This window comes from Grosmannia clavigera, assembly GCF_000143105.1.
Source record: "Grosmannia clavigera kw1407 unplaced genomic scaffold GCSC_132, whole genome shotgun sequence".
Classification (NCBI taxonomy): Eukaryota; Fungi; Ascomycota; class Sordariomycetes; order Ophiostomatales; family Ophiostomataceae; genus Leptographium; species Leptographium clavigerum.
Window position 1 is genome coordinate 888,033 of NW_014040810.1, and position 24,463 is coordinate 912,495.

Genomic DNA, 24,463 nt, shown 5'->3' on the forward strand with positions numbered 1-24,463 from the left:
CGATGAATCACCCGTTGGTATATCGTAGTCTCATGGTGTGCACTAGCCACAAGACCGGACCAGCATTTTGCATATCCAGTCTGGGATGGACATCGCGTAGCATGGTTGACGAGCATTACTCAAGGCGTCATATATGATGACATAATATTCTACCTCTCTTGGCCATTTTTAACTTTATCGACTTTCTTTCGAGGACCCAGTACCCAGTTCACCTGGGCCAGCTGATCTTGGAATGGACACCGACAGCGAGTGGGCCAGTGAGCCTATTGCCGTCATTGGCATGGGCTGCAAATTCGCTGGGGGCTCAAGCAACCCCGACAAGCTGTGGGACCTCATGGCTTCTGGCCAGACGGGTTGGAGTGCGATCCCAGAAGACCGGCGGGACCTCCGTGGAGTTTATCATCCGAATCATGAAAGAACCAACACAGTGCGTATTATGTATACAACGTTGTTCCCCTGTATATTAGTGCTAAACCGTTCCAGTCCCATGTCAAAGGTGGTCACTTTCTTGACGAGGATGTGGCAGCTTTTGATGCGGCCTTCTTCAACTACTCGGCCGAGATGGCCCAAACAGTCGACCCGCAATTCCGACTGCAGCTCGAGTCTACGTATGAAGCACTTGAAAACGGTATGTTTTCCCTCCCACAGAGTCCTCCACATTCTTTGCCCACTAACACTGTTAGCCGGCCTGCCACTGTCAGAGGTGATGGGTTCTCAAACGTCCGTCTTTGCGGGTGTTTTTACGCATGACTACCAGGAAGGGATCATCCGGGACGAAGACAGGCTGCCGCGGTTCAATGTTGTGGGCACATGGGATCCCATGTCATCGAACCGCACCTCGCACTTTTTTGACTTTCGCGGAGCCAGCATGACGCTTGAAACGGGATGTTCGACAACGCTGGTGGCTCTGCATCAAGCAGTGCATAGTTTGCGCAGTCGGGAGGCCGGCATGTCCGTAGTGACGGGAGCCAACGTGATGCTGAACCCGGACACATTCAAGGTGATTGGGTCGCTGGGGATGTTGTCGCCGGACGGTCGCTGTTTCGCTTTTGACGCGCGAGCCAATGGCTACGGCCGTGGCGAAGGTGTGGCCACCATCGTGATCAAGCGGCTGTCAGACGCGCTGGCCAACAACGATCCCATCCGGGCCGTGATTCGCGAGACAGCCCTAAACCAAGACGGCAAGACAGACACGATCACGACGCCATCGAGCACGGCCCATATCGAGCTGATGCGGGAATGCTACCTCCGGGCAGGACTGGATCCACGGGGCACGCAATACTTTGAGGCCCATGGCACGGGAACACCGGCCGGCGACCCGATCGAAGCGGGAGCCATGGCGGCCGTTTTCAGCCAAGGCCCAGGCCGTGAAATCGAAGAACACTATATGCGCATCGGCTCGGTCAAGACCAACATTGGCCATACCGAGGCAGCCTCAGGTGTGGCGGCTATCGTCAAAGGTGTCCTGTGTCTGGAAAAGGGCCTCATTCCGCCTACTGTGAACTACGAGAGGCCCAACCCGAAACTCAAGCTGGACGAGTGGCATCTCAAGGTGGTCCGAGAAGTGGAGCAGTGGCCGGAAAGTCTCGTCGATGGTCCACGCCGCATGTCCATCAACAACTTTGGCTACGGCGGAGCAAACGCTCATGTCATTCTGGAGAATGCGGATCCTTGGACGCAAAGTCTGTTGGATCTGCCCGTCAACGGAAATGGACATACGAATGGTACTGGAAATGGGTATTCGACCAACGATGACGCCAAAGTGTTGGTCTTCAGCGCATGCGACGAGAGAGGCTGCCAGAAGATGGTGGAAAACGTCAAGGCGTATTTGGAAAGCCGCAGTTCACTCGAATACAAGGAGGCCCAACAGCTGCTGCGCAATCTCAGCTACATATTGGGCGAACGTCGGGCGCTCTTTTCTTGGGTGGCAGCTCACCAGATTCGTCTCGACAGAGACGGTCGAGGCAGCAGCAGCCTAAAAGCCGTCATCCAGGCCTTGGATGCTCCCAACTTCAAACCAATCCGCCGCGCCACCGACTCTCCTCCTCGCATTGGCATGCTTTTCACCGGCCAGGGCGCCCAGTGGCATGCGATGGGCCGTGAGCTTCTGACATCGTATCCCGTCTTCCGCCAATCGATTGACGAAGCCGAGGCGCATCTGCGCGATCTCGGTGCGGACTGGTCGCTCTTGGAAGAGCTGCAGAGAGACAAGGCGGTGACAAAGGTGCACTCGACCAAGATCGGCATTCCGATCTGCGTGGCACTCCAGATTGCCTTGGTGTGTCTGCTCGAATCGTGGGGCATCAAGCCGGCTGCAGTTGCGAGCCATTCCTCGGGCGAGATCTCAGCAGCCTTTGCTGTAGGTGCTCTGACACATCGTCAGGCCATAGCCACAGCCTACTACCGCGCCATTCTCGTCGCAGCAGCGGACGAAAAGGAAGAAAAGGAAGACAGACAGACAAAGATACCCGGAGCCATGGCAGCAGTCGGTCTCGGCGTGGAAGCAGTACAGCTATACATTGACCAGCTCGCCAAGACCGACGGCAAAGCTGTGGTTGGCTGCATCAACAGTCCGGAGAGCGTGACCATCTCGGGCGACAGGGATGCGGTGCAGAAGATTGAAGACCTGTGCAAGCAAGACGGCGTGTTCGCCCGGCGTCTCCGTGTCCAGCAGGACTACCACTCGCACCACATGGACCCTTTTGCAGAAGACTACCGCGAGCGTCTTCGTCTGGAAATGGCACGTGACGGGCAAAAGAAACAACGGCAGGGGATGGATCAAAAACAAAGCCTCAAGGCCATCTTTTCGTCCGCCGTCACTGGTGGCCGCATGACCAACATCAAAGACATTGCCAGCCCTGACCATTGGGTCGGCAGTCTGGTGCAGCCAGTCGAGTTTGTGGATGCCTTTACCGACATGGTCCTCGGTGATCTGGACGAGTCGACAGGTCGCAGTGTCGACGTCCTGCTAGAGGTTGGCCCACACACGGCGCTCGGTGGCCCGATCCGTGAGATCCTGTCCTCGCCCGCGTTGGACGGCCTCGAGCTCCCGTACTGGGGCAGTCTTGTTCGTGACGAGCATGCCGGCGACAGCATGCGAGCAGCTGTCACCCATCTGTTCGAGGCCGGCCTGCCCCTGTCCATGAGCGCGATCAACTTTCCCGAGCTCGCCCACGACGAGGACGAGGACGAGAGAGGCCTGCAGGTCTTGACAGACTTACCATCCTATCCGTGGAACCACAGCAGGCGCCACTGGCAAGAGTCGCGCATCAACCATGCCATCAATCGGCGCAGTCAGCCACCACACGAGCTGCTCGGAATGCGTGTTGCCGGCACAGATCCCCGGACGGCCGTTTGGCGTCGTGTGCTGCGTGTCAGCCAGACGCCTTGGGTGTGCGACCACGTGGTCCAGGGCAGCATTCTCTTTCCCGGCTCGGGCTATGTCTGTCTTGCCATCGAGGCAGCTCGACAGCTGCAGCAGGAGAAATCCGAGGCAGTTTCGGGTGTCCGTCTGCGCGACGTCCACTTCCTTCTCGGCCTTGTTGTCCCAGACAACGCTGATGGCGTCGAGATCCACACCACACTGACACCGGTCTCCGATCAAGACCAGGCTTGGCAGCGCTTTGAAGTTTCTTCGGTCACTCTGGACAATCGCTGGACTTTGCATGCTAAGGGCTTAGTCAGAGCTGACAAAGAAGGGGCAGTCGATGATCCAGCACCACCACATCCCCTCTCTACCTACACACGCAGTCCCGATCCCCAGGACTTGTTCGCCAACCTCTGGGTACGCAGCATCTGCCATTAACCGCTCTTCCAAAACACGACCAAAATCGTCCAGGATGGCCGAAAGCCGCGATCCGTATGTGAAATCACCGTCCGCCACGAAACCTCGACCGATGCCGACCCTGTCGAGGCGGCAGAGACTACGCTGCTGCATCCCATCACGCTTGACGCTGCCATTGTTTCGTTTTATTCTGCCTTGCCTAGCGTAGGGGCTCTGCAACAAGACCCAAAGCTGCCGAAGTCGGTCAAGTCCATGTGGGTGTCCAGCAGCATCAGCCGCGAGATGGGCAGCACGTTACGCTGTGACACGACGCTATTGCATGACGATGCCCAGAGAGGGACTGCCGACATAACCGTCTATGAAGATCAGACGGACAACGCGGTGCTCACAATCCAGGGAATCGAGATGGCGTCGCTGGGTCGCGGAAGTGGAGCCATGGCACAGAAGACTTCCGACAGCCAATGGCGATGGGAGCAGGAGCTATGCAGCAAGCTTGTGTGGGGACCGGATCTGTCGCTGCGCAGACCGCTGGCTCTGGCGCAGCTGAAGCAGCAGTTTACTCCGGTAGAGTTGGACGTGGATCGGACCAGAGACCTGGAGCGCCTTTGTGTGTACTTTGCTCGTGAAACACTGCAGACGCTTACGCAAGATGACGTCGCCAAGCTGCAGCAGCAGCAAGATTCACACCTTGCCCGATATTACACCTGGCTGCGCGAGTTGGCTGCCGAAAAAGGCGACAGCAGCAGCCCGACCAGCTCTGACGAGATTCAACGGCTGGTGGCCTCCTTGCAGAGCAAAGGCATCGATGGGCAGCTGATCTGCCACCTCGGACCGCTTCTCCCTTCTATTCTCCGCAACGAGGTCAGTCTGGACGAGGCCGTTGGGCCCTTTTTGGCTGAGTACAACGCGAACTCGATCCGTCGGCTGCCGGCACTACAACAGCTTTCAGCTCTCCTGCGCAAGATCATGCACAAGAACCCAAGTGCTCGTGTTCTCCAGATTCGATCTGGATCTGGCTGGCATGTCACAGAGTCCCCGCTAGCGGCTCTGCTAGCCGAAAGGGCGGATCTTCTCACGTTTGACGAGCTCGATATCAGCCAGAACCAGAACCTCTCCAAGACGACATTGGCCCCGGAAAGCTACGATGTCATAATCGGCTTTCAAGCACTGCACAACAAGGACGCAGGCAATACAACCCGGGTCCTTGCCAATGTGCGCAGTCTTTTGAAGCCGGGCGGCACACTTCTTTTGGCAGAGACGACTGGGGTTCAGGTCGATGTCGACTTTGTCTTTGGTTTGGTCCCAGACTGGTGGCAAGAAAAAGGCACCGACGCCGAAATTGAAGCCGCTGTCGTCTGGGACCGCGTGCTTCGAGATGCCGGTCTAAGTGGCGCGGATCTTGTTCTTCAGGACGTCCAGAGTGACCAGATCCACAGTCACGGCAACATCATCATGTCCACACGCGCGCCGGCACAAGAAGTCGGATTCGCAAAGACGACCAGCTTTGTCGTGGTAAGCACTAAAAACACACCTCTCCACTCACCCAACTGTATTCGCCATCTGTCTAGGGCCATCCAGGCTGCCGCTGGCACGGACGCTGAGATCGAGCATGCTGTTCTGGGGGAGGCCAACTTGGACACGTTCAGGAGCAAAATTCGCGTGTTCCTTGGCGAGATGGATGAGCCCATTCTGGCTGATGTCGACGCCGTACTCATGGAAGGCCTTCGTGCCATGGTCACCCAGTGCAGCGGTCTGCTCTGGATCACAACCGGCGCCACCGCAGAGAAAGCAGTGCCGGAACGGGCTCTTCATCATGGTTTCCTGCGCGTGCTGCGCAACGAGTACATTGGCCGTCCATTTCTCTCTCTAGACCTCGACCCGGCCAAGCGGTCCTCTTCAGACGAACATGACAGCATTTCCGCAACCATTGTAGAGGTGCTCGAGCAGGCTTTCGGTACTGTTACCGAAGAGGTCAAAATTGAGGCTGGTCCTGCGGAATTGGAGTATGCTGAACGTGACGGCCTTCTCCTTGTTCCTCGGTACTACAAAGATGGTCACTACAACGACATGGTTGTCGGCCCTCTGGTGCACAGCTGGGGTCATGGAGCCGAGAACGATGAGACAGTTTCCAGCATTCCTCTGGAAAGCTTCTTCCAGGACCGGTCTCTGCGACTGCAAGCAGGCATCCCTGGACACCTCGACACGTTGGCTTTTGTTGACGATGCAAAGAACAAGGATCTGCCGTCGCATCTCGTCAAAATCTCTCCCCGATCGTACGGCGTCTGTTCACGCGATGTCCTGGCTGCAATGGGCCAGCTCAAGTCTACATCTGCTGAAATGGGCTTTGAATGTGCTGGCATCATCATGGATGTCGGTAGGGAAGCCCGCGAGAATGGCTACCACGTGGGGGACCGTGTCCTAGCACTCTTGCCAGGCTCTTCTTTTGCCAGCCAGGTCCGTGTCCCGTGGCATGGCGTTGTGCCCATCCTGACTGGAATGAACTGGGCCACCGCCGCATCAGTTCCCTTGGCTTTCGCCATCGCCTACGCTGCTCTTGTCGATGCTGCACACCTCACCGCAAAACAGACTGTGCTCGTTCACGCTGCCGGCGGTGCTGTCGGACAGGCTGCCATCATGATGGCCAGACACCTTGGCGTGGAAGACATTTACGCCACAGTCGGCTCACCGGAGGAGCGAGCCCTTGTTCAGCAGCAGTACAGCCTCCCGGCCGATCACGTGATCTCCGCTCTTGACGATTCGTTTGCCGCTTCTGTCCTGGCCGCTACTCAGGGACACGGGGTTGATGCCGTGCTCCATTCCAACCCCTACTCTCTACAGGCCAGTCTGGACGTCCTCGCACCCTTGGGCTGTCTAGTCGAAACCGAGAAGAATGACTCTGGTAGCAACAGCCCGGTGCCGCTGGAGTCCTTCTCTCGCGGCATCTCCTTTGTGTCTCTGGATATGTCCACTGTCCTACGTCGTCGTGGACCCGACATCCATCGCGCTCTTTCGGATGTGGTCCGTCTGTTTGAGAACCATGCCTTGAAGCCAGTCCATCCCGTCACTGTCTATCCTATGAGCAAAATTGAGGAAGCTTTCCGGACCATGCAAACCGGCAAGCAGATGGGCAAGGTTGTACTCTCTGCAGAGCCCGACGAACAGGCCTTTGTGGTTCCTCGCCCGCACGGAGTAACGCCTCGCACGAAGCTTCGTCCAGACGCCTCGTACCTCGTCGTGGGCGGCGTGGGTGGCATCGGACGTTCCGTTGCCCACTGGCTGGTGGCCCATGGTGCAAAATACTTGCTCCTTTTGTCTCGCAGTGCCAGTGCGCTCGACCTCGAGAAGAACAGGGAGACAAGCGGTGCGCGCTTCATTCGCGAGCTGCGCGGGCTCGGCTGCCATGTCAAAACCATCAGCTGCGATGTTGCCCTCGCCAGCTCGCTCACCAAAGCCATCAAGACGTGCCAAGAGGAAGACGGCTTCCCTCCCGTCCGTGGTGTTGTCCAGGGCGCCATGCTGCTGCGTGACGCCGTCTTTGAGCAGATGACCCTCGCCGACTGGACAGATGGCCTCCGGCCGAAGCTGTATGGCACGTGGAACTTGCATACCGAGTTTGCGCAGCCCGACGCCCTCGACTTTTTCGTCATGCTGTCGTCTGTGTCTGGTGTCGTCGGCATCGCATCACAGACCAACTATGCGGCCGGAGGAACCTATGAAGATGCCATGGCCAGCTGGCGACAGTCGCACGGCCTACCTGCTGTCGCTATTGATCTCGGTCCCATCTCTGACATTGGCTTCGTTTCCACCTCGGTCAAAGTGGCAGATCGTCTGCGCAAAGACGGTGATTTCGCCATGCTCGACGAGGATATTGTCCTGCGTGCCCTCCACGCTGCCATCCAAAATCCGTTTGGTCCTCGCTCCCAGATCATTGCAGGCCTCAACGGCTCCCCCGGCCCGTAGTGGGATCTCGACGGTCGCTCGCAGCTCGGTCGTGACGCGCGCTTTGCGCCTTTGCGGCCACACAGCAAGGCCGCTGCGCAACCGGTCGACGGCAATGAATCCCGGGCCTCACTCGCTGCGCAGCTCGCTGCGGCCAGCGACCGTGAAGAAGGGGCCAGACTTGTGGCCGCAGCTGTGGCTGCCAAGCTCGCAGACATCTTTTTGACGCCCGTCGAGGAAATCGATCTCGGCAAGCCTCCGTCGCATTTTGGCGTCGACTCGCTCGCGGCGATCGAGGTGCGGAACATGCTGGTTTTGCAGGCCGCGGCAGATATCTCCATCTTCAACATCTTGCAGACAGGAAGCATCGTCGAGCTGGCAGATTTGGTGGCGGAGAAGAGCCGTCGTTTCGCAGATGCGTAGATGGAAAAGAACGGATGCGGCAAGCTTTTCCTAATGCTCTTGTGTGCTTCTCTTTTTTTCTATCTATCTATTATAGTTGGTCCAGTTCCGTTTGCTATCTATGTTCTTACGTGTACTCCGTACAGATGACTGGTTTGTTCGAAATAGACAAGAAAACAACCGTAATGAAAAATACTTGCAGCCAAAGCTTCGTCGCTTCCCTTTCTCTCACCACCAATCATTAGATCTGTCGTATCATTGCATCGACATTGGCACTTCAGTCTGAGAAAAGTAGTTGTACTTTTCGTTCCCGGACTTCAAGAGCTCGATAAAATCTTCAGCAACCTTGTTCAACCCGTAAAAGGCCTGCAGTGTCGTCATGATACCTGGTATGAGTTTCACATAGGCATTATTGAACCCGGGATGGGACTGGGAGAATCGACCACCCAAAAGCAGCAAGATGGGGGTCAAGGGATGCACCTGCGGCAAAATGTTAGTAGCGATGGCGATCCATGTTGCTTCATCGGTTGCCCAGTTATGTACCTGGAAATGCTGACCAAGCACTGTGACGACTAGAGCCGCATCGTCCACCGCATCCAGTGACTGCTGCTTGTGCTCGGCAGAGAGCGCCTGTGTCAGCCGCATTCCCTGTGCCTCACTGCCCAAGGGTCTGGATTCTGCAAGCTCGTAGAGCATCAGCACAGACACATGTGCCCCCAGAGTAGCAAAGGCAATGAGGGGATCTGGGTACTCCAGTGAAGCATAGATTTGCAGCAAATCTATGCGTTGTCCTAGCAATGCGTAAAGTGAACGATGTCGACTACAAAAGTCCTGCAGCTTAGATGGAGGTTTCTGTTTGTGTTCCAACACCCGTCCACAGATGGCAGCCGCAATGGCACTCTCCGCAAATGGCGAGAGATCGCCGTCCGTACACCGAATGTCATCACCGGAAATGACGTCTGCAAGAAAACGCATATTCGTGGAAAGACCGTTGACGAAATTGACCTCGGAAGCCGGCAGGCGAGTGCGGATCTGATGAATTGTAAGCAAGGCAAGTAAATGCTGGAACAATGCACACACCAGATGCTCGTCGAAGAACATGTGCAGTCCATCGACCATGCTTGTGAACCGATCAATGGTATAGGCAAGCCAAAACGTTCGTCTCTTGCTTTCCAGATCGATCCAATCTTCCTGCACCGGGTCCTGCAGATGGACAATCCCTGGACACTGCTCGAGCTGCATGTTGGGCGTTGTTTGCGGCGCGTCCAACTCATAGAGCCTCATCATCTGGATCAACCGAAAGGCCCTTCCTGCCGACATCAGACCCCTATGGAAGTCTTGACACGTAAGCTCGTAAATGGCCAGCAGGGTCCATGCTTGCGCCAGCTCCGAGCATAAGTGATGGCACGTTTCTTCGGGTTCAAATGCCTGAAACAGTTGTCTTGTCTTGGCGTACAGCTTGCACTCGTAAACTTGGAATTGGCTCGAGCGCGATGTGGCCAAGGTCCACATGGCATGCTGCAGGCAATCCTTCTTCTTGGTCTTGCCAGGTTCTCTGGACCAAGAACGGTAACGATGTATCTGCACAACGGGTGCAAATGGATACACTCGATCGAAGAAAAGCTGATCTCTGCATATATTAGAGAGAGAAGGAGGAAGGGGGGGAGAAGAAAAAAGGGGAGGGAGGGAGAAAGAACAAAACGATCTTGACTCAGCTGTCACAAAAAAATCAGCTCTATCATATCAACGAGACATAAGATACGTACAGATCATTGTGCATCATGGGTGCGATCACTAGATCTGACTCCGCTGGTAATACAGCCTGCCCCGGGAAGTCTTCTAATGGGGGGACGGACGAAAATGGGGCAAACGAGAGAAATGGTGAACAAGTAAACGAAGTATCGAAGCAATTCCTGGACATGGAATCAATAGTGTCAAATGGACATTCCATTGCGGTCGACGACAACTGGACAATACCGGATACATCGGGTGTCGTGATGGTGGTTTCGGGTACTTGTTGCAATTCGTCGCAGTTTATATTGCTGCTCCCACTGTCCCCATTGCCCTCCGTATGATCATTTTGGGAAGCTGACGAGGAACTTGTTCCCCGGGATGTCGTTCCAGAAGTGGAAGATGGCCCTTGCTGTACATTAAGCTGACTCTGCAGATCCCCTAGTGAAAAGCAACTTGTCAGCACAGATGGGCTTCGGGATTTTGCCCTCTACTTTCTGATGATACTTACCAATTCGCTTCTGTAGCATCTTAAGGTACCCCTTCTTAGGCCCTCTAGGCAGGATACTGTCCCGTATGGCACAGGATGCTCCAGAATTAGCACAAGCCGTGCATTGCGGTGTGGCCCTGTCGCAGCGGATTCTCTTTCTTCGGCATTCTTCACACTAACGTGCCAAATTGTTAGCGCCCAAAGGCCTCTCTCTGCTTAGGCAAAACTTGTCCGGCTTACAGCGCCTCTTGGCTGTTGTGGTAGCAATTGTCCCACCATGGCTGTTTTCGACCAGTATTTTCATGCGCTCAGCTATATCTGGGAACTTCGAGGTGTTGAGCAGCACATGCCTGGTTGGCGGTGCTACTTCCATCTTTTATGCACTTCAACACGCTAGATGGAACCCGCCGATGACACCATGACTGTGCAAACACGCATAAAAGTCCCAGCTCAGGCGTACGACGTCTGACGAGGAGAAAGCTCTAGTAGCGTGTAAAATCTGGAACCGTGCATAGAAAGGCCCTACTAGTTCTTTGTGAGCATCGTGGATCACTTTGTGAGCATCGTGGATCACTCGGGAGAATCGTCCAATATCTGTCCACTCAGATTGTACCTTGACGTGTGAAGTACTCTGCAGATAGCCGAAGATTAATCTGACGCTATCAGGCTGGCATTACTCATAGCTGAACAGGCATCGAAGGCGCAGATCAACCTTCCTCTTTCATACTAGTACCGAAATCCCCAGCAAGCTTTGCGGTCAGCTGATTAATTCTGACCGACAATAAAAGCTTCATCATCACGGTTAGCACCGTAACTGGCTGCTGTCCATGTAATGTGCCCACAAATGATTTAAGGGACATATAGGTATGTGGCGGAAACAAGGAAAATCTTCTAGAAGTGAAGGGCCTCCGAAGGCCAGCCCACGGAGAAGGTTTATTGACCCTCCCTACAAATACGTACAAGGTAACACCGGTTACTTTAGGCTGAACGGTGTTGAATTGAATTGGTCATATATAGCCTTGCCTACTATGCCGCAGGGTATGGGATCCCTACTTTTGCACGTAGTGCAGGTGATGTGACATGTCAACAGATAGCTCCATCGTCGCCCGGGCTCTCCAGGCCTCGGCCTTCGATCCACCCTACTGAAGTCGATGCCGTGCATTTGCCTTACACTCGATCTCCTTTGTCTCTTTCCTGTTTGTTTTGACCATCCATTTCCTTTACAAAAACAAGTGGGTCAGCCACTCGGCCCAGTACCTATGCATGCATAAGGAATCCTACTCATCCATATTTCAAGATTAATGTGAGCTGCAATTGAAGACATGGGAGGTGTGGTAGGGGGCGAACCAGTGGGAGAACGGTGGAAATGTCAAACCCATCAGTTTTGTGGCAGTGGCGTAAAATACCGGATGGTCTCGGGCATTGCTATGACAATTCAGTCAAGCAGGTTATCAGATATCGATACAAGCATCGAGAAAGGTACAAAAAATGCGCTCATCTTCCAATATGTTCTGCTCATCCAGAATACTAGTCCCTACAACACACACTAGTCAGATGCTACGGCCATCTATAAAGGATCCATAGAATTGCCTAGATTCTGTAACGTGTCTACAGCACGTGGTTGATGGAGGCAAATCATACTTTAGTGCCGCTCTGCTACTACGCAAATATAAGAAGAGATAGCCTCGCTCTGTATAGTTTGATACTAACTGGAGAATTTTAGTAGGTATATTCTAAACTCTATCATTTCTACAAATCTTTCTTTGACTTAGCCAGACTTGGGAGGGCCAGCAGAGGCAGGCAAGTTAGAGGGGGAACAAGCGGGAGAAGAGGCATAAACTAGTAGTGAAAGGCGTGCATGCAGGGGTCTGTTTCACGGGGTGTATTGAGTCTCTATCTCAACCCCCGCCTCCCAAAGGAGGGCTATTCAAGGCCCTGCTTCCTCACCCAGGGTCACGTGCCCATCGTGTCCCCCCTACTTCCCCTTTACATTGTAGCCCTACGTCACTAATAGGCAGAAGAGGGGCTAAAGAACTTGTATAACTAGGAGGCTAGATGGGCTAGTGGAATTGGCCACCGTGGAGGACGTTACTGTGTTATCTACGGTGTACTCCGTACGGCCCGTACATATAGTGGCCCTCGTTCCGCTGAAACTCGTACGTATCTTACATAATGGCGTATGCGAGGGATTAACCGCAGATCTTTAGGAATCGTCCGCCACTTTGCGCCAAGAAGACATCAAGTCCGAACCTCATGTTTTCCCCAGCTTCCACTCAGTAGTCCTCTTCGGGACAAAGTACGCTCTTGAACGGCGCGTATGAGTCGTCCACAGCGAGTAGCACAACGGGAAGATTGACACTCGCCTCCCCTTGCTAAGCGGCAGAGCCCGCCGTCCCAAGCTCGGGGTCTTTATTCATGGTGTCGGCATCGGCGGCGCCGGAGTCTAAATAGCCCCAACCACCGTTTGGCAGCAATCCCATGCGTGGCGCGAATGCACTCGGCTGCTCCAAATCGAATATTTGCTTCTCCTTATTTTTCTGCAAGCTCTCGCCCGCCACTTCTGCGACGCCAGCCAGTTAAGGTCTCGTATTAGAAAGATAGGGCGGCCATACGTTTGAGCGAGTTTTGATCGACGAAACAGACATGTTCTTGGTATCAAAGGCGGGTATTATTTGTAGCTGCAACCCACCAAACTCAACCTTGCCTGTTATCTGGTATTCGATGGAGACCCCGGCAGGCACAGAGACACGCTGCCCGTTCCGGTAGTCTTGGTCGTTGCCATCATCGTACCAATCCTGAAGCAGTCCTTTTCCAATGGATGAGCTCTTGTCTTTTCGAGCAGCCGACTCTTCAGTCGAAGAGTGAATTATAGCCATTGCAACACACTGTTTTGCAACCCTGGGTTCCACGGAATCACCATCGAGCCACCGCTGCTCCGGCAAAACGATGTAGTCCTGGCCTGGGGCTGTTTCGATTGCGGAGGACACGACCCATATCTCTGGTAATGTGTTCGCCTGTGATTCCATTCACGCCACCAAGATATGGACGGATGGCGAATTTGTTTTCCGAGCCGGATGATCTTCGGTGTCTGAAATTAATCCACATGGCTTCAATTTCTATCCTGCGAGCTCAGTTCACCGCTGCATGAGTTGTTACAAAAGCAAAGGGGAGATTTTAGAAAATAAAGGACAATGACGAATGTAAGGACACACGTTACAGCGGAACGAATAAGCCGCCTTGGGCCACCATAGCTGGCGATAGATTTCCAATGAATGGGAGAATGTCAAATAGCGGAAGTGGACCAAGACCGGATGGCAGGTCGTATTCGTTATTGTCTTCCAGGAGTCATATGGTGCGCTGGAAGGAGATACTCAGATCTAGGTTTGTCGCGCTTTTTCTAGCGATGGTAATAGACTTTGAAGGCGGCTGGCTTGGGTTGATCCTCTGTGTTCAAGTTTACTTCCAGCGGGTCTGGAAACACCCATGTCGTTGACCTCAAAGATCGCCCACAGTCTGACGACCTGGCGGGGCAAGACGGATCACGGCGATGCAGACCAGACGGTGGAAACTTTTGCTGTGCACCTCAGCTAGACAATTGAGCGCTTTGATAGTTCCAGGCGCGAGTGTCAGCGCGCCTGAGGCCCTGCTTCTAGGAAATGTGCTTATGGTCGAGGGTAGCTCGTAAGGACAGAGAGTAGGGCCACAGGATCCGCCATATGGCTTAAACACACACACATACAGCACAAGAAACGATACAGGGAAACGGGACGATCCAACGGCTGAGCTCCTCAATGTGCTCACATGTTCCAATTTAGCCAAGATGCGATCGTCAGACTCTCCGATAGCAGTATACATGCGCTGACTAAGCAAGAACTATCTTTAAACAGCTATCGATACTAGTTTCGACGTTTTACAGATTTTCGATCACGTAAATGAGAGGGCACATGGTTGCGCTACAAATCAACATAGTTCTGGACAATCGGGATATACGCGGTCTGTGCGCCGATCTGATGTGCTGTGAAAGTTCCCGTAATGGATTAGCTTCACTAATGAAAAAAAGTCAAACAAAGCTTCAATAATCTCATACAGGTATTAACCCCTTTTCAACGAGGCAGAAACATCTGGCGGACGATGGGCGTACCGCTCTGGCCTTTCCTGGCCTAGGTTCCTAGGTATGATCTTCGTGTGGATATGATTTGGAATACAACGGCTAAGTAGTGCGGAAATCGATCCTAGGGACTATCAACAACAATGTGGTATACCAAAACGAGCCTACTCGTCGGCAACGATTGGCTTCTGAGCCCAGGCCACGTTAATCCTGCAGAAGCTATGCAAGCTTTTGTCCCGTAGTTCTTTGTGGACATGAGCAGCATACACAATCACCTCTGACGGGGTCCAGCCGAGCTTGGATGCCGAGTAGCTTATCATACCTTCAATGTCATTCTCAAGTCCAGCTTTCACAAATGTACCAATCTCAGCCTGCTTCGGATCTTCTGGCCACTCTCCACACGGCATCTGTGGAGAAAATAGACCGTTAATCAACAGAGTAAATTAGAGAGACATGGAATGGGACACACCTTGAACATCTTCTCTTGTATGTTGACGAAGCCGGCCTCCTCGAGTGATTTTCTCTGAATCTTGTCACGTACAACACTATAAGACGCCTTGGAACCCATTTTCTTAGCTCCTTCGCGGAAAAGATAGCCCCACTGGGCCATGGCGGACTTCTCGGACAGCGTTCCGTCGTCCGACTCGTAGAAGCCGTTTGCCTCGGAAGTTTCGATCCAGCCGCCGGGTTTCAGGACCCTGAAGATCTCTCGGAACAGCGCCGTCCAGTCTTCAACGCAGCCAATTAGCCACCGCATATGCACATAGTCGATTGAATTCTCTTCGAACAACCATGTTTGTCTAAAGTCATCAATTTGACTGAAGTAGATTGGTTAGCCTTTACTGTGTAGATGAGAAGCTAAATGCTGAGGCCTTCCTTACAAGCGTACGTTGGGCGGGACCCAGCCAGGCTGGATAGGCGACAAGTCAGTGCCAATGACCTCTGCATTGGGATAAGTGTCGCCAAAGTCTCTACGCGGACAGTTAGCCTTCATTTTCTTGTCTGTTTCAGTGAAGTAATGGCCATGCTGCTTCTTACATTGCCCATATGCCTGTGCCAGTTCCGATGTCGATGACTTTCTGCACCAATTGTCAGCTTTCCAGCCACTAGTGCATTTAAAACCAACCGATCTCACCTGTATGTTGTCCAGCAGGGGCGCAAGATGGAGTTTGTCGTCATGAAGGAGCAAAAATGCGTGGTGCCTGGTCGTTAGAGTACAGCCGTCTAAGGAAGACGTTCCACGGGCTTACATGATGTCTAGCGCCTCGTTCTGGCGATCGTCGTTGGGGCCCCTGTGCACGTTCAGTGTTCTGTTCTTACCCTTGCTGACACTCTGGGTGACTCACCAATAGTGGTTATTTCCACGATCGCTGTGATACGTGCGTCCATTGATAGAACGATAATGCAAAATGCTCGACGAGATGGATGCTGTCGAGCTGGACACATCGTCGCCATTTGCCGAGTCGGCGTCACCCTACACCAAGGTCAGGAGCAAGTCAGGCTATGAGGGACAGCAGAACCTACTTCCGGCCGTGGCTGCTCTGTCCAGTGCTGCGGCAGTTGAAGCTCACCTTCTCCTGGTACTAATGGACTCGGCATTGTATTGAACGATAGTATAGGACCAATCAGTACAGAGAAATCGATGATGTTAATGAATCGATGACAGGATAAAGACGAGAGGAATAAAAGAGAAAAGGTAGCGCGTGCCCGTGTGGGCGGGGCAGTCCTATTTGTAGCCGTCTCCAAATCGTACGTGGCAGCATGCTCTGTCGGCCATGCCCGATGGTACCCTAGAACGGCCATGCTATCCAAGCTACGGTTGCAGTACATACGTAGTAGTTTCCCACGGAGCATATCCGCAAATACTTGGGAAATGCTGCAAGAGGAAGGAGAAAGCGCTGTTGGCTTTCAGTCTGTAAAAGGATTATTATCTAAGCCTTGACCACAGTGTATACGAGAAGAACGGCGATACCAAGAGTGGTAACCGTGTCACGCCCCACTTTAATTGGAACACGCATAACGTGCACCAACTAAAGTTGGTGCTACCCACCCTACCTGATTGTAACGCCGCCCCAGGAAGGGGACCGACGCAGGCCACGCGCAAGCCGTACGCAGTATGCGCACAGCGTATTAGATGCACGTCGTGGACTAGAAGCGGTGCTTGTGGCGCAGGCTGCGTGGCGCAGTCTGCGCACAGGCCACAGCACGTGCTAGCGCACGGGCTAAGTAGAAACGGGGTCGCGCCTGCCCTGCGCACTTGGTGCGCCAGAGGTGCGCCTACGATAAAGAGCGCCTCCCGCACTCCCTTAGAGTGTAGGAGGCAAGAATTAGCTATTGAATATACGGCTGCTTCCTTCTGTTAAGAAGATACCTCCTTGCCTGCCTAACTTACCTGGCCTACCTAAGTACACCTTTAATAATTCCTAATTCTTTTACTATTAGGCTACCCGAGTTAGGAGGCAAAAGGAGCAATGGCACCTTAAAAGACTATAAAGCAAACGTTGCACGCATATAGTGCGTAGGAAGAGAGCAGCTTTAAGGCGATAGTTAAGAACCCCCTTAACCCTATTGTCGAAGAAGTAGAGAACGAAGACTTTAATCTTTTAGAGGAGGATTATAAGTAACTAGATAACGATAATGTAGGCGAAGGCCCCTTAGGGTAGACTATTAAGCCTACTATAGACTAGATAGTAGCAGACCTTATTGCTAAAAATAATCGACTATATAAAGTAAAGCGCTTAAAGTAGCAAATAGTAAACTTATAGCAATAGCTTCTAGATATATATAAGAGTATTTGTAACGCCGCCCCAGGAAGGGGACCGACGCAGGCTACGCGCAAGCCGTACGCAGTATGCGCACAGCGTATTAGATGCACATCGTGAACTAGAAGCGGTGCTAGTGGCGCAGGCTGCGTGGCGCAGTCTGCGCACAGGCCACAGCACGTGCTAGCGCACGGGCCAAGTAGAAACGGGGTCGCGCCTGTCCTGCGCACTTGGTGCGCCAGAGGTGCGCCTACGATAAAGAGTGCCTCCCGCACTCCCTTAGAGTGCAGAAGGCAAGAATTAGCTATTGAATATACGGCTGCTTCCTCCTGTTAAGAAGATACCTCCTTGCCTGCCTAACTTACCTAGCCTACCTAAGTACACCTTTAACACTAGTAGGCTAAGGCCTTTAAATATATTCTTCTCTTATTTATTCTAGTCTGCGCTACTAGTAAGCGTTAGCACTTGCTTTAAGCAATAGCTTATAAACAGCTTAATATATGTAAGGGGCTGGTGTGCAATGCGTGGTCACGAAGGCTTAACTGGTTTGTACTGTTGTATTAAGACTTCAACTTAACGAACTATAGGAGATTGGTAGGCGAAGGCCTGCCAGCTAATATATACGTGGCTGGAAGATGCGGTGTAGCGCAAACCTAGTAGGGCGTGGCGCAGCTAAGTGGCTGTGCTAGTCCCGTGCAACGTGTCAAGATAGTTCGTTAAGTCCGCCGCTTGGTAAGCGACTGGTTGCCGAACCGGTGCGTAGGGACGCGTGTGTGGAATACCCTTACAATATATGTCGGGTTAACCTAAATCGGATTAAGCGCTACTGCACTAGCTTATAACATAGTAAGAGATTTAGGTTTTAGTTCTAGATTGTAAAATGATTTAGAAGCTTAGCCTTGTAAATGCTACTTTTTTTAGCTACGTAAATGCTGCTTTTAATGCTTAACTTAGACTTAGCGTCTAATTTTAATTTAACAATTAGAGGTCTGCTGCTTAGTCTGCCACTAGGAGTTCTATTCTAGCCAGGCAAGGTTATAAATATAACCTTAGTAATCTTAACAAGGTTCTTTTCGTCCGTCAGATCAGTGCCCAAAGCACTAGGTGCTTTACAAAGCGTATTGTAAAGGCTTTTCGGTTTATTTGTTCAGCTTCTCCCGGTCCTCTTAGGCCGGGCTTATAACCTGTCAAGGTTAAAGGAGGCTATACGTAGCGGTCATATAACGTGATGCACTGTGAGGAGCAGGAGGCTGAATAGGGTCTAGTGTGGGCGAAAGAGTGTTGTGTACTAAGGAAGAAATAGATACATCGCGACCCTTCTGGGGATCCGTATTAATACTAGTGTCAGGCCCCGCTTTTGTGCCTTCTAACCAATCACAGGCCCGTACGGCCAAGTGGGGCGGAAGGGCCACAGTGTGGCGGATTCCAATGCTTGACAATATTCTCTTAAACTTAGCGCTTTAAATCTAAAGTCTTTTAACGGTAAACCTTATACTTATGCCGAGATATAAAGCAAGTAGTCCAGTTGTAGCCCACTAGTTTAAATGCCGCATCTCTAAGACGTTCGTAAAGCAGTAGATTTGCTGCGTCTGCAATAAACTCCTGCTGTACAGCAAGGTTTACACCTTCTAGCCTATCGATATACCGACATATAGCCACCTCTTCTGGAACCGTAAGTCGACCGTGCGTTGCTGGCCGCCCTTTTCGACCATTAATGCCACGAAGTCGGCTATAGAGCACGCTGTATAGAACTTCGAATTGTTTCGCGACAGAACGTATAGAGGACTTAGGAGTTGTCGTATAGTACTAAACAGCGCCCTGTAGACGGGACTCTGCAATTTGTTTGTCCATATCGCGTTTCGTTAATAAAGTAGGGATTTTAGAAGCTTGGTGATGCCATTGTTGATCAGGTAGGGTGGGTGATCAGGTAGGGTGGGTAGCACCAACTTTAGTTGGTGCACGTTATGCGTGTTCCAATTAAAGTGGGGCGTGGCACGGTTATGGCTCAGCAATGAGGAATTTTTCTTCTTGACGTTATCTTACATACGGAGACATATTTTCGGGTCCGAAAAAACTCCAGAAATACGACGTATGCACGTTATACCCGTAGTATTTTCCACTTTAACAACTGGAATACGCCTATAATTGGCTCAATCCCCTTGGCGGAGTCTCTGCGGAGAGCGTTCCGGATTGCCGCTTTCTTACTCCATACCCTTGTCTTGTACGGAGTATCGCTTCCTTCTACCTTGTCATTTCTCCGTAGTCAACTAAAGTGGAACATTACCCCTCCTGCACGAGACGAACCTGAGGAAATGAAGGATGACTTAGAAGGCTGGATGTCGACTTACTCCGTAAAGCGTAAGCCGTCGCTGCCATACGGAAAGTCAGGTTCTGCTTAGTGCTTTCTTTAGCTCCACATAAATACGGCCCGAAAGAGTTTAATCTCGTCCGTGTCGGCGATCGGCGGCTCCGTACTCCGTGCATCTCTGTCTATTCGAAGGACGAATGCAGTCCATACAGATGTGGCGTACTGCCAGTTCTACCTTTTGCCCTTACTTGACCGATTCCGTATCATCATGTAAGTTCTGGCTCGGTCCCGGGCAACGGCTAAGCCCTGGTAGATGTAGGCAAACCACGACATAAATATCCGTGACCCGGCAGAGCGACCTCTTATTTTTAATGCACCTCCGGCACTATCCATGGCCCGACAAAGTCGTCCATGAGAAAGTAGCCCTGGGCCAAGCTGGTCTGGGTCGAGGCCACCTCGTTACGGATCTTGAGGTTCTGCGGAGTGATGGGATGGGAATGTTTGTATATTGCGTGGTACAGGCGGCACGTGTTCCTATTTACATATCTCTGAGGTAGTCCATAGACTTCCACAATACACACGCACTCATTGGGCTTCTGTCATCCGACACATTATGACTGACTGATAATATCAGCCACCAAGGACTCCCATGATCCACCAAATCCATCGGTTCCGCCATTGCCGAACTGAACGCCATCCGGTAATCGCATAGTTTCAGCCACGTTTGGTCCTGTTGTAAACCCGTGAAGATGGGCATCACCAATCGTGTCGTGGATATAGTTCATGGTGCCTTGATTGACCTGTGTCAAGCTTTGAAAGTTCCAGCTCGCTGCGGCATAGTGATAGATTGCGCTGTTGGATCCCACATACCACTGGGCAAGACCCATCCGGCAAACGGTGTCACCTCCGCTACACCAAGAGAAGTTGGGGTCGGAGCTGGTGACCGAAAATGGTGTCCCTGGAAGCACGGCACCGTTATTGCCTTGGTTGTAGTTCGTCTCGCTCTGAAATAGGGAAATGAACACGTTGGCGGCGTTGTGGAAGCCAAGCTGAAAGAGCCAGTTGTGCTCAGAGCCAACGCCCGTAAGCCATGTTCCACTCGTTGCTTCAACGAAAACGCCACCCTTGACAGCTGTTCGGATGCCTTTTCCACTATTGTCAGTCGCATGGTCGGCAACCCATGACCAAAAATTGTCGACATAAGCAGAGGAGCCAGCTGCGAGATGCAAGCCTAGATACGCTGCTCGACAGTTGGACTCGCTGCTACAACTGAGCGACGTGTCGCGTGTGCCTCCTATGGTGTTGAGCGAATTAAAAATACCAACGTCACCAGGGCTGTTGCCAGCCATGTTGACTCGAAGCAGAATGGCACCTGGTAGAGCCTCGTTGACGGTAAAGCGGATGTCCTGAACATGGGCCGTGCCTTTTTGTCCCGCTGTGCTGCCAATTTGTACCACCGGTGTTGGGTTTGATTCGGAAGAGAAAGCGCTGCCGGAGCCAGAAATCGTGGACCAGGCTTCACCGTAAAGTTCCGTACCAGAAGGTAGTGTGATGGTTGAGGTCACTCGGTAGATCCCAAAAGGAAGATACGCGATCTTGCCTTGACTCGCTGCAGTATCAATGGCACCCTGAAGTGCTGCAGTGTCGTCGGAAGATCCGTCACCATGAAGTGTGAATCCGCCATTCTGGGTTGCATCCTTCAAATTCACCACATCAGAGATAGTCTTGTCTGCATACTGCGGCGCACTAATGACTGGATAGTTGCCACTGGGAGCGAGAGCGGACGGTCTGCCAACTGCTGACGCCGTCGGGTTGTCCTGGTAAGTAGGGTTGGCTCCACGAGTGTTTCCGTAAATATATGTCCCGAGGCTCGTCACACCACCAACTTTAACAGTATCGCCAACGATAATCATACTTGAGCTGGCCGTATCCTTGGATATATTTTCAAGCATAAAGTTGGGGTAGCTGACCTTGCTCGTGAAGAAGTCGCCCGAGTTGGTACTTTTCCCGTCGATGACAGCGACCCAGGCATTTCCAGAGTTAAGAACGATGCAGAACCCGACCGTATCACAAGCTGGCGCCAAAATGCTGATTGTGAACCCCCCGTCAATTAAGATGCCGGTGGTACAACTGTTGAAGGTCATTCCCTTAATCTGCCCCTGCTGATGACCTGCAATAGCATATCGTAAGCAATGCCCATACCCTGTAGCTCGCAAAGAGAAGCGACAACAGAACTTACCATTCCAGTGCAATCCAATGCTGCCAAAATTGAATGTCACATCAGACACGGAGATGGTCGATCCTCCACCCATGATAATACCTAGTCATGGGTTGATAATTAGATGAAGAGGTATGGCTATTAAAACCCAGGTTGTGACTATGACGCACCTGTATGGGCGCCCTGAGGCATCGTAACTTGCACATTGATCTATCATAGTTCTTAGGTTAATTGTCGTCGTACTCTCTTCCAAGTCACTGTAAGCCTACCAGGGCGCAATTCTGAGCAACGGCCCAGTTTAAAGCAACAAAATCGCTGTTACCCGAATTTTGGGTTGTATCCAATACAACATTCTTGACTAGAGACACATCATTAATTGGTCAGAATAACAAGATGGTCAACAACCGCAGCTTACTCATTACCGAGAAGTGAGTTTCTCCACCAGAGCCTCCACAAGGGTGGTTTGTACCATCTCCCTGGCCTCCCACGATGAGATAATCACCGCTGAATCCTGCGGCGGCACGGATCGTTGGTGGATTAGCAGCATCGCCGATTATGACCGTATCTGTGTCGAGAAACAAGGTGGATGTGAGGGTATAAGTTCCTAAGCAGTACTATAAGTACAATGTTCAGAAAATTGGATAACAAAACCATACCGGGAGGAAGGTACACAACGCGAGGCTCGCCAGCCAAAAAGCAGTTGTCTCTTGCACCACCACTGGGACCATCAGACGTCAAAGCTTTGATAAAACCTTGTGCGTCGCCGGAATTCACGGTTTTGTAGACTGGATAGGTATAATTAGCTTGTCCAGCACTGTTGACGAGGTCTGGAACATAGCCCCTGACAGCGCCAGTAGTATGATCGATATTTGGCAAGAACCATGATGAGCCACTCTGTCGCTTCGCGAGTCCACTAACGATAGAACGTGGCAGAATAGCTGACGATACCAAAGGTAGCAGTATGGTGAAAAATCCCGAGACAGTAATTGACTTCATGTTGTAGGTGCTGGAGGCTTAACAAAGACACAGGTTAAAGTTCGTGCACAGATAGATACTGAACTTGCGGGTTTGATGAAGTTTTGGTATGCTGTGGCTAGGCATTGTTTTATGTCAAACTCTTCGGTAACAAACCCCCTCTGTAAGTTCGACCATGAATGCTGCTATTACAAATAGCGTCAAATGCCAATGCAACGATATAGTTCGTGTATGCAGGCTGTTGTCAAGGCATAGAAGGGATCAGATGGTGTCAGCCAACGTCAGCAATTCATATTCAACCAGTCGTATCACTTCGTACACCCGCTGAAAGGACACTATTACCGAAAATCAGAGTTCGGTAATGTAACGACTCGAGGAATGTTTCGTGGAGTAACCCCGAACGTCACAGAATGTAAACTTATATCGCCGTTGCCGTATTTCGTAAGACGACTACATTATGATAATCGGACCGAACTAAGTCACGCACCCACCATACAGTTGTCGGAATATGACGGCCTAGTGAACATATGTGTAGTTATGGGGGATGACCTCCGATCTGTGCTGACTTGCATAAAATCTCATGTTGCGCCACTCAACGAGTGCGCTCCGATGATGCAGGTAGTAAGCACTAGGTAAGCTGGGTGAGCAGCTGCGGGTTCAAATCCTGACAGGGGTTACCGTCTATTAGCCGAGGTTGGGGTCTTGGCGGACGACATCAGAGTCTTAGTTAAAATTGGAGAGGTCGAATATTTTGTACCAGTATGGCTAGATATATTTATGGCTATCGACGAAAGGTTTATAGCACTTACCAAGGAGCACAATCTGCAACTCAAAATGTATCTGTAGTGCCAAAACTTTGTTCGGCTTTAAGAACAGCATGAAATCTTCTATGTTGTTATGGGGGCAGAAGTCGGTCAGCTGAGCGGCAACATACCCGGACGCAAAGCGACCACCTTGATATCAGCGGCCTTCTGAAATTCCCGGGTCAGAGTGACTATCGTGTTCAGTGCGACCTTGGAAATGTGACAAGCGAGGTCTTCGCCCCTGCACACTGTAGCACTTCAGTCACTAAGTGGTCAAACAGTTACGAGGGACAATAGCCACGGAATAATGGAGCACACGTGCAGCTGTCTGATGCGGAGAGTTATGAGATGCTAACGACGACTCTCGTGATCTTGTTCATAATGTCGTGGAAGTCCGTGTAGGTCAAATAAGTGCCCCTCATGTAAAATGTAATAGCAAAGACGACGCAGCAACATATACCTCTGTGTGCTACCTGAAACAGCATCAAGTGTACAAGAAAGACAGTCAATCGTTCATTGACCGTTGCAGTTCTTACCGGCAATACAAAAGAGGAGGCTAAGAGACCAAAATCCAAACTTCTTAGCAGCCACCTCGACAATTTCCTCTTGTAGCAGATCGATCTCAAAGACGCTAGACGTAACGGCTTTAATCCGCAAGCCGCGACGCTAGCAAGCCGGGCCATCATATTAGTAAGTGTCGGTACCGGTTGAAATATCCAAAAAGAGGGTAAGACCTTACAGTCACTCATTCTCGTATTTGCATTATGTATACCGTTCAGCACGTACCCCTTACTTCTAGTTTAGAAGCTGGCCCACGTATAGAAAATCTCGTATAACTAATGGGTAGATGCTGGCTACATCTTCATACTTTAACTGGACGTATGTTTTTCGCAGCCTATTTCGGACTCTCTGGGTTTAACGTGGGGATCGAACCACGAGCCTT

At 51.8% G+C, this 24,463-nt stretch overlaps 5 protein-coding genes across 5 annotated transcripts; 1 reads left to right on the plus strand and 4 right to left on the minus strand.

The window, feature by feature from the left end:
- Positions 1 to 232: 232 nt before the first annotated feature.
- CMQ_5323 (polyketide synthase) lies at positions 233 to 8,146 on the plus strand (the record flags this gene model as incomplete). The annotated part of the gene is made up of 6 exons (XM_014319068.1): positions 233 to 427; positions 484 to 628; positions 684 to 3,784; positions 3,839 to 5,296; positions 5,363 to 7,743; positions 7,810 to 8,146. 6 exons carry the CDS (start codon positions 233 to 235, stop codon positions 8,144 to 8,146), a joined length of 7,617 nt encoding a protein of 2,538 aa, XP_014174543.1.
- A 234-nt stretch (positions 8,147 to 8,380) lies between these two features.
- On the minus strand, positions 8,381 to 9,908 carry CMQ_5322 (c6 zinc finger domain containing protein; the record flags this gene model as incomplete). The annotated part of the gene is made up of 4 exons (XM_014319067.1): positions 8,381 to 8,605; positions 8,669 to 9,157; positions 9,206 to 9,680; positions 9,892 to 9,908. 4 exons carry the CDS (start codon positions 9,906 to 9,908, stop codon positions 8,381 to 8,383), a joined length of 1,206 nt encoding a protein of 401 aa, XP_014174542.1.
- Positions 9,909 to 12,718: 2,810 nt separating this feature from the next.
- CMQ_5168 (uncharacterized protein) lies at positions 12,719 to 13,372 on the minus strand (the record flags this gene model as incomplete). Its single annotated transcript, XM_014318913.1, has 2 exons — positions 12,719 to 12,906; positions 13,036 to 13,372. 2 exons carry the CDS (start codon positions 13,370 to 13,372, stop codon positions 12,719 to 12,721), a joined length of 525 nt encoding a protein of 174 aa, XP_014174388.1.
- A 1,246-nt stretch (positions 13,373 to 14,618) lies between these two features.
- CMQ_5380 (methyltransferase type 12) lies at positions 14,619 to 16,053 on the minus strand (the record flags this gene model as incomplete). The annotated part of the gene is made up of 8 exons (XM_014319125.1): positions 14,619 to 14,861; positions 14,924 to 15,272; positions 15,336 to 15,425; positions 15,493 to 15,533; positions 15,590 to 15,656; positions 15,705 to 15,746; positions 15,801 to 15,928; positions 15,979 to 16,053. The coding sequence occupies 8 exons, from the start codon at positions 16,051 to 16,053 to the stop codon at positions 14,619 to 14,621; spliced, it is 1,035 nt and encodes a 344-aa protein (XP_014174600.1).
- Positions 16,054 to 19,892: 3,839 nt separating this feature from the next.
- On the minus strand, positions 19,893 to 22,625 carry CMQ_5174 (beta-glucanase; the record flags this gene model as incomplete). The annotated part of the gene is made up of 6 exons (XM_014318919.1): positions 19,893 to 20,089; positions 20,147 to 21,694; positions 21,764 to 21,844; positions 22,158 to 22,307; positions 22,399 to 22,527; positions 22,589 to 22,625. 6 exons carry the CDS (start codon positions 22,623 to 22,625, stop codon positions 19,893 to 19,895), a joined length of 2,142 nt encoding a protein of 713 aa, XP_014174394.1.
- Positions 22,626 to 24,463: the final 1,838 nt, after the last annotated feature.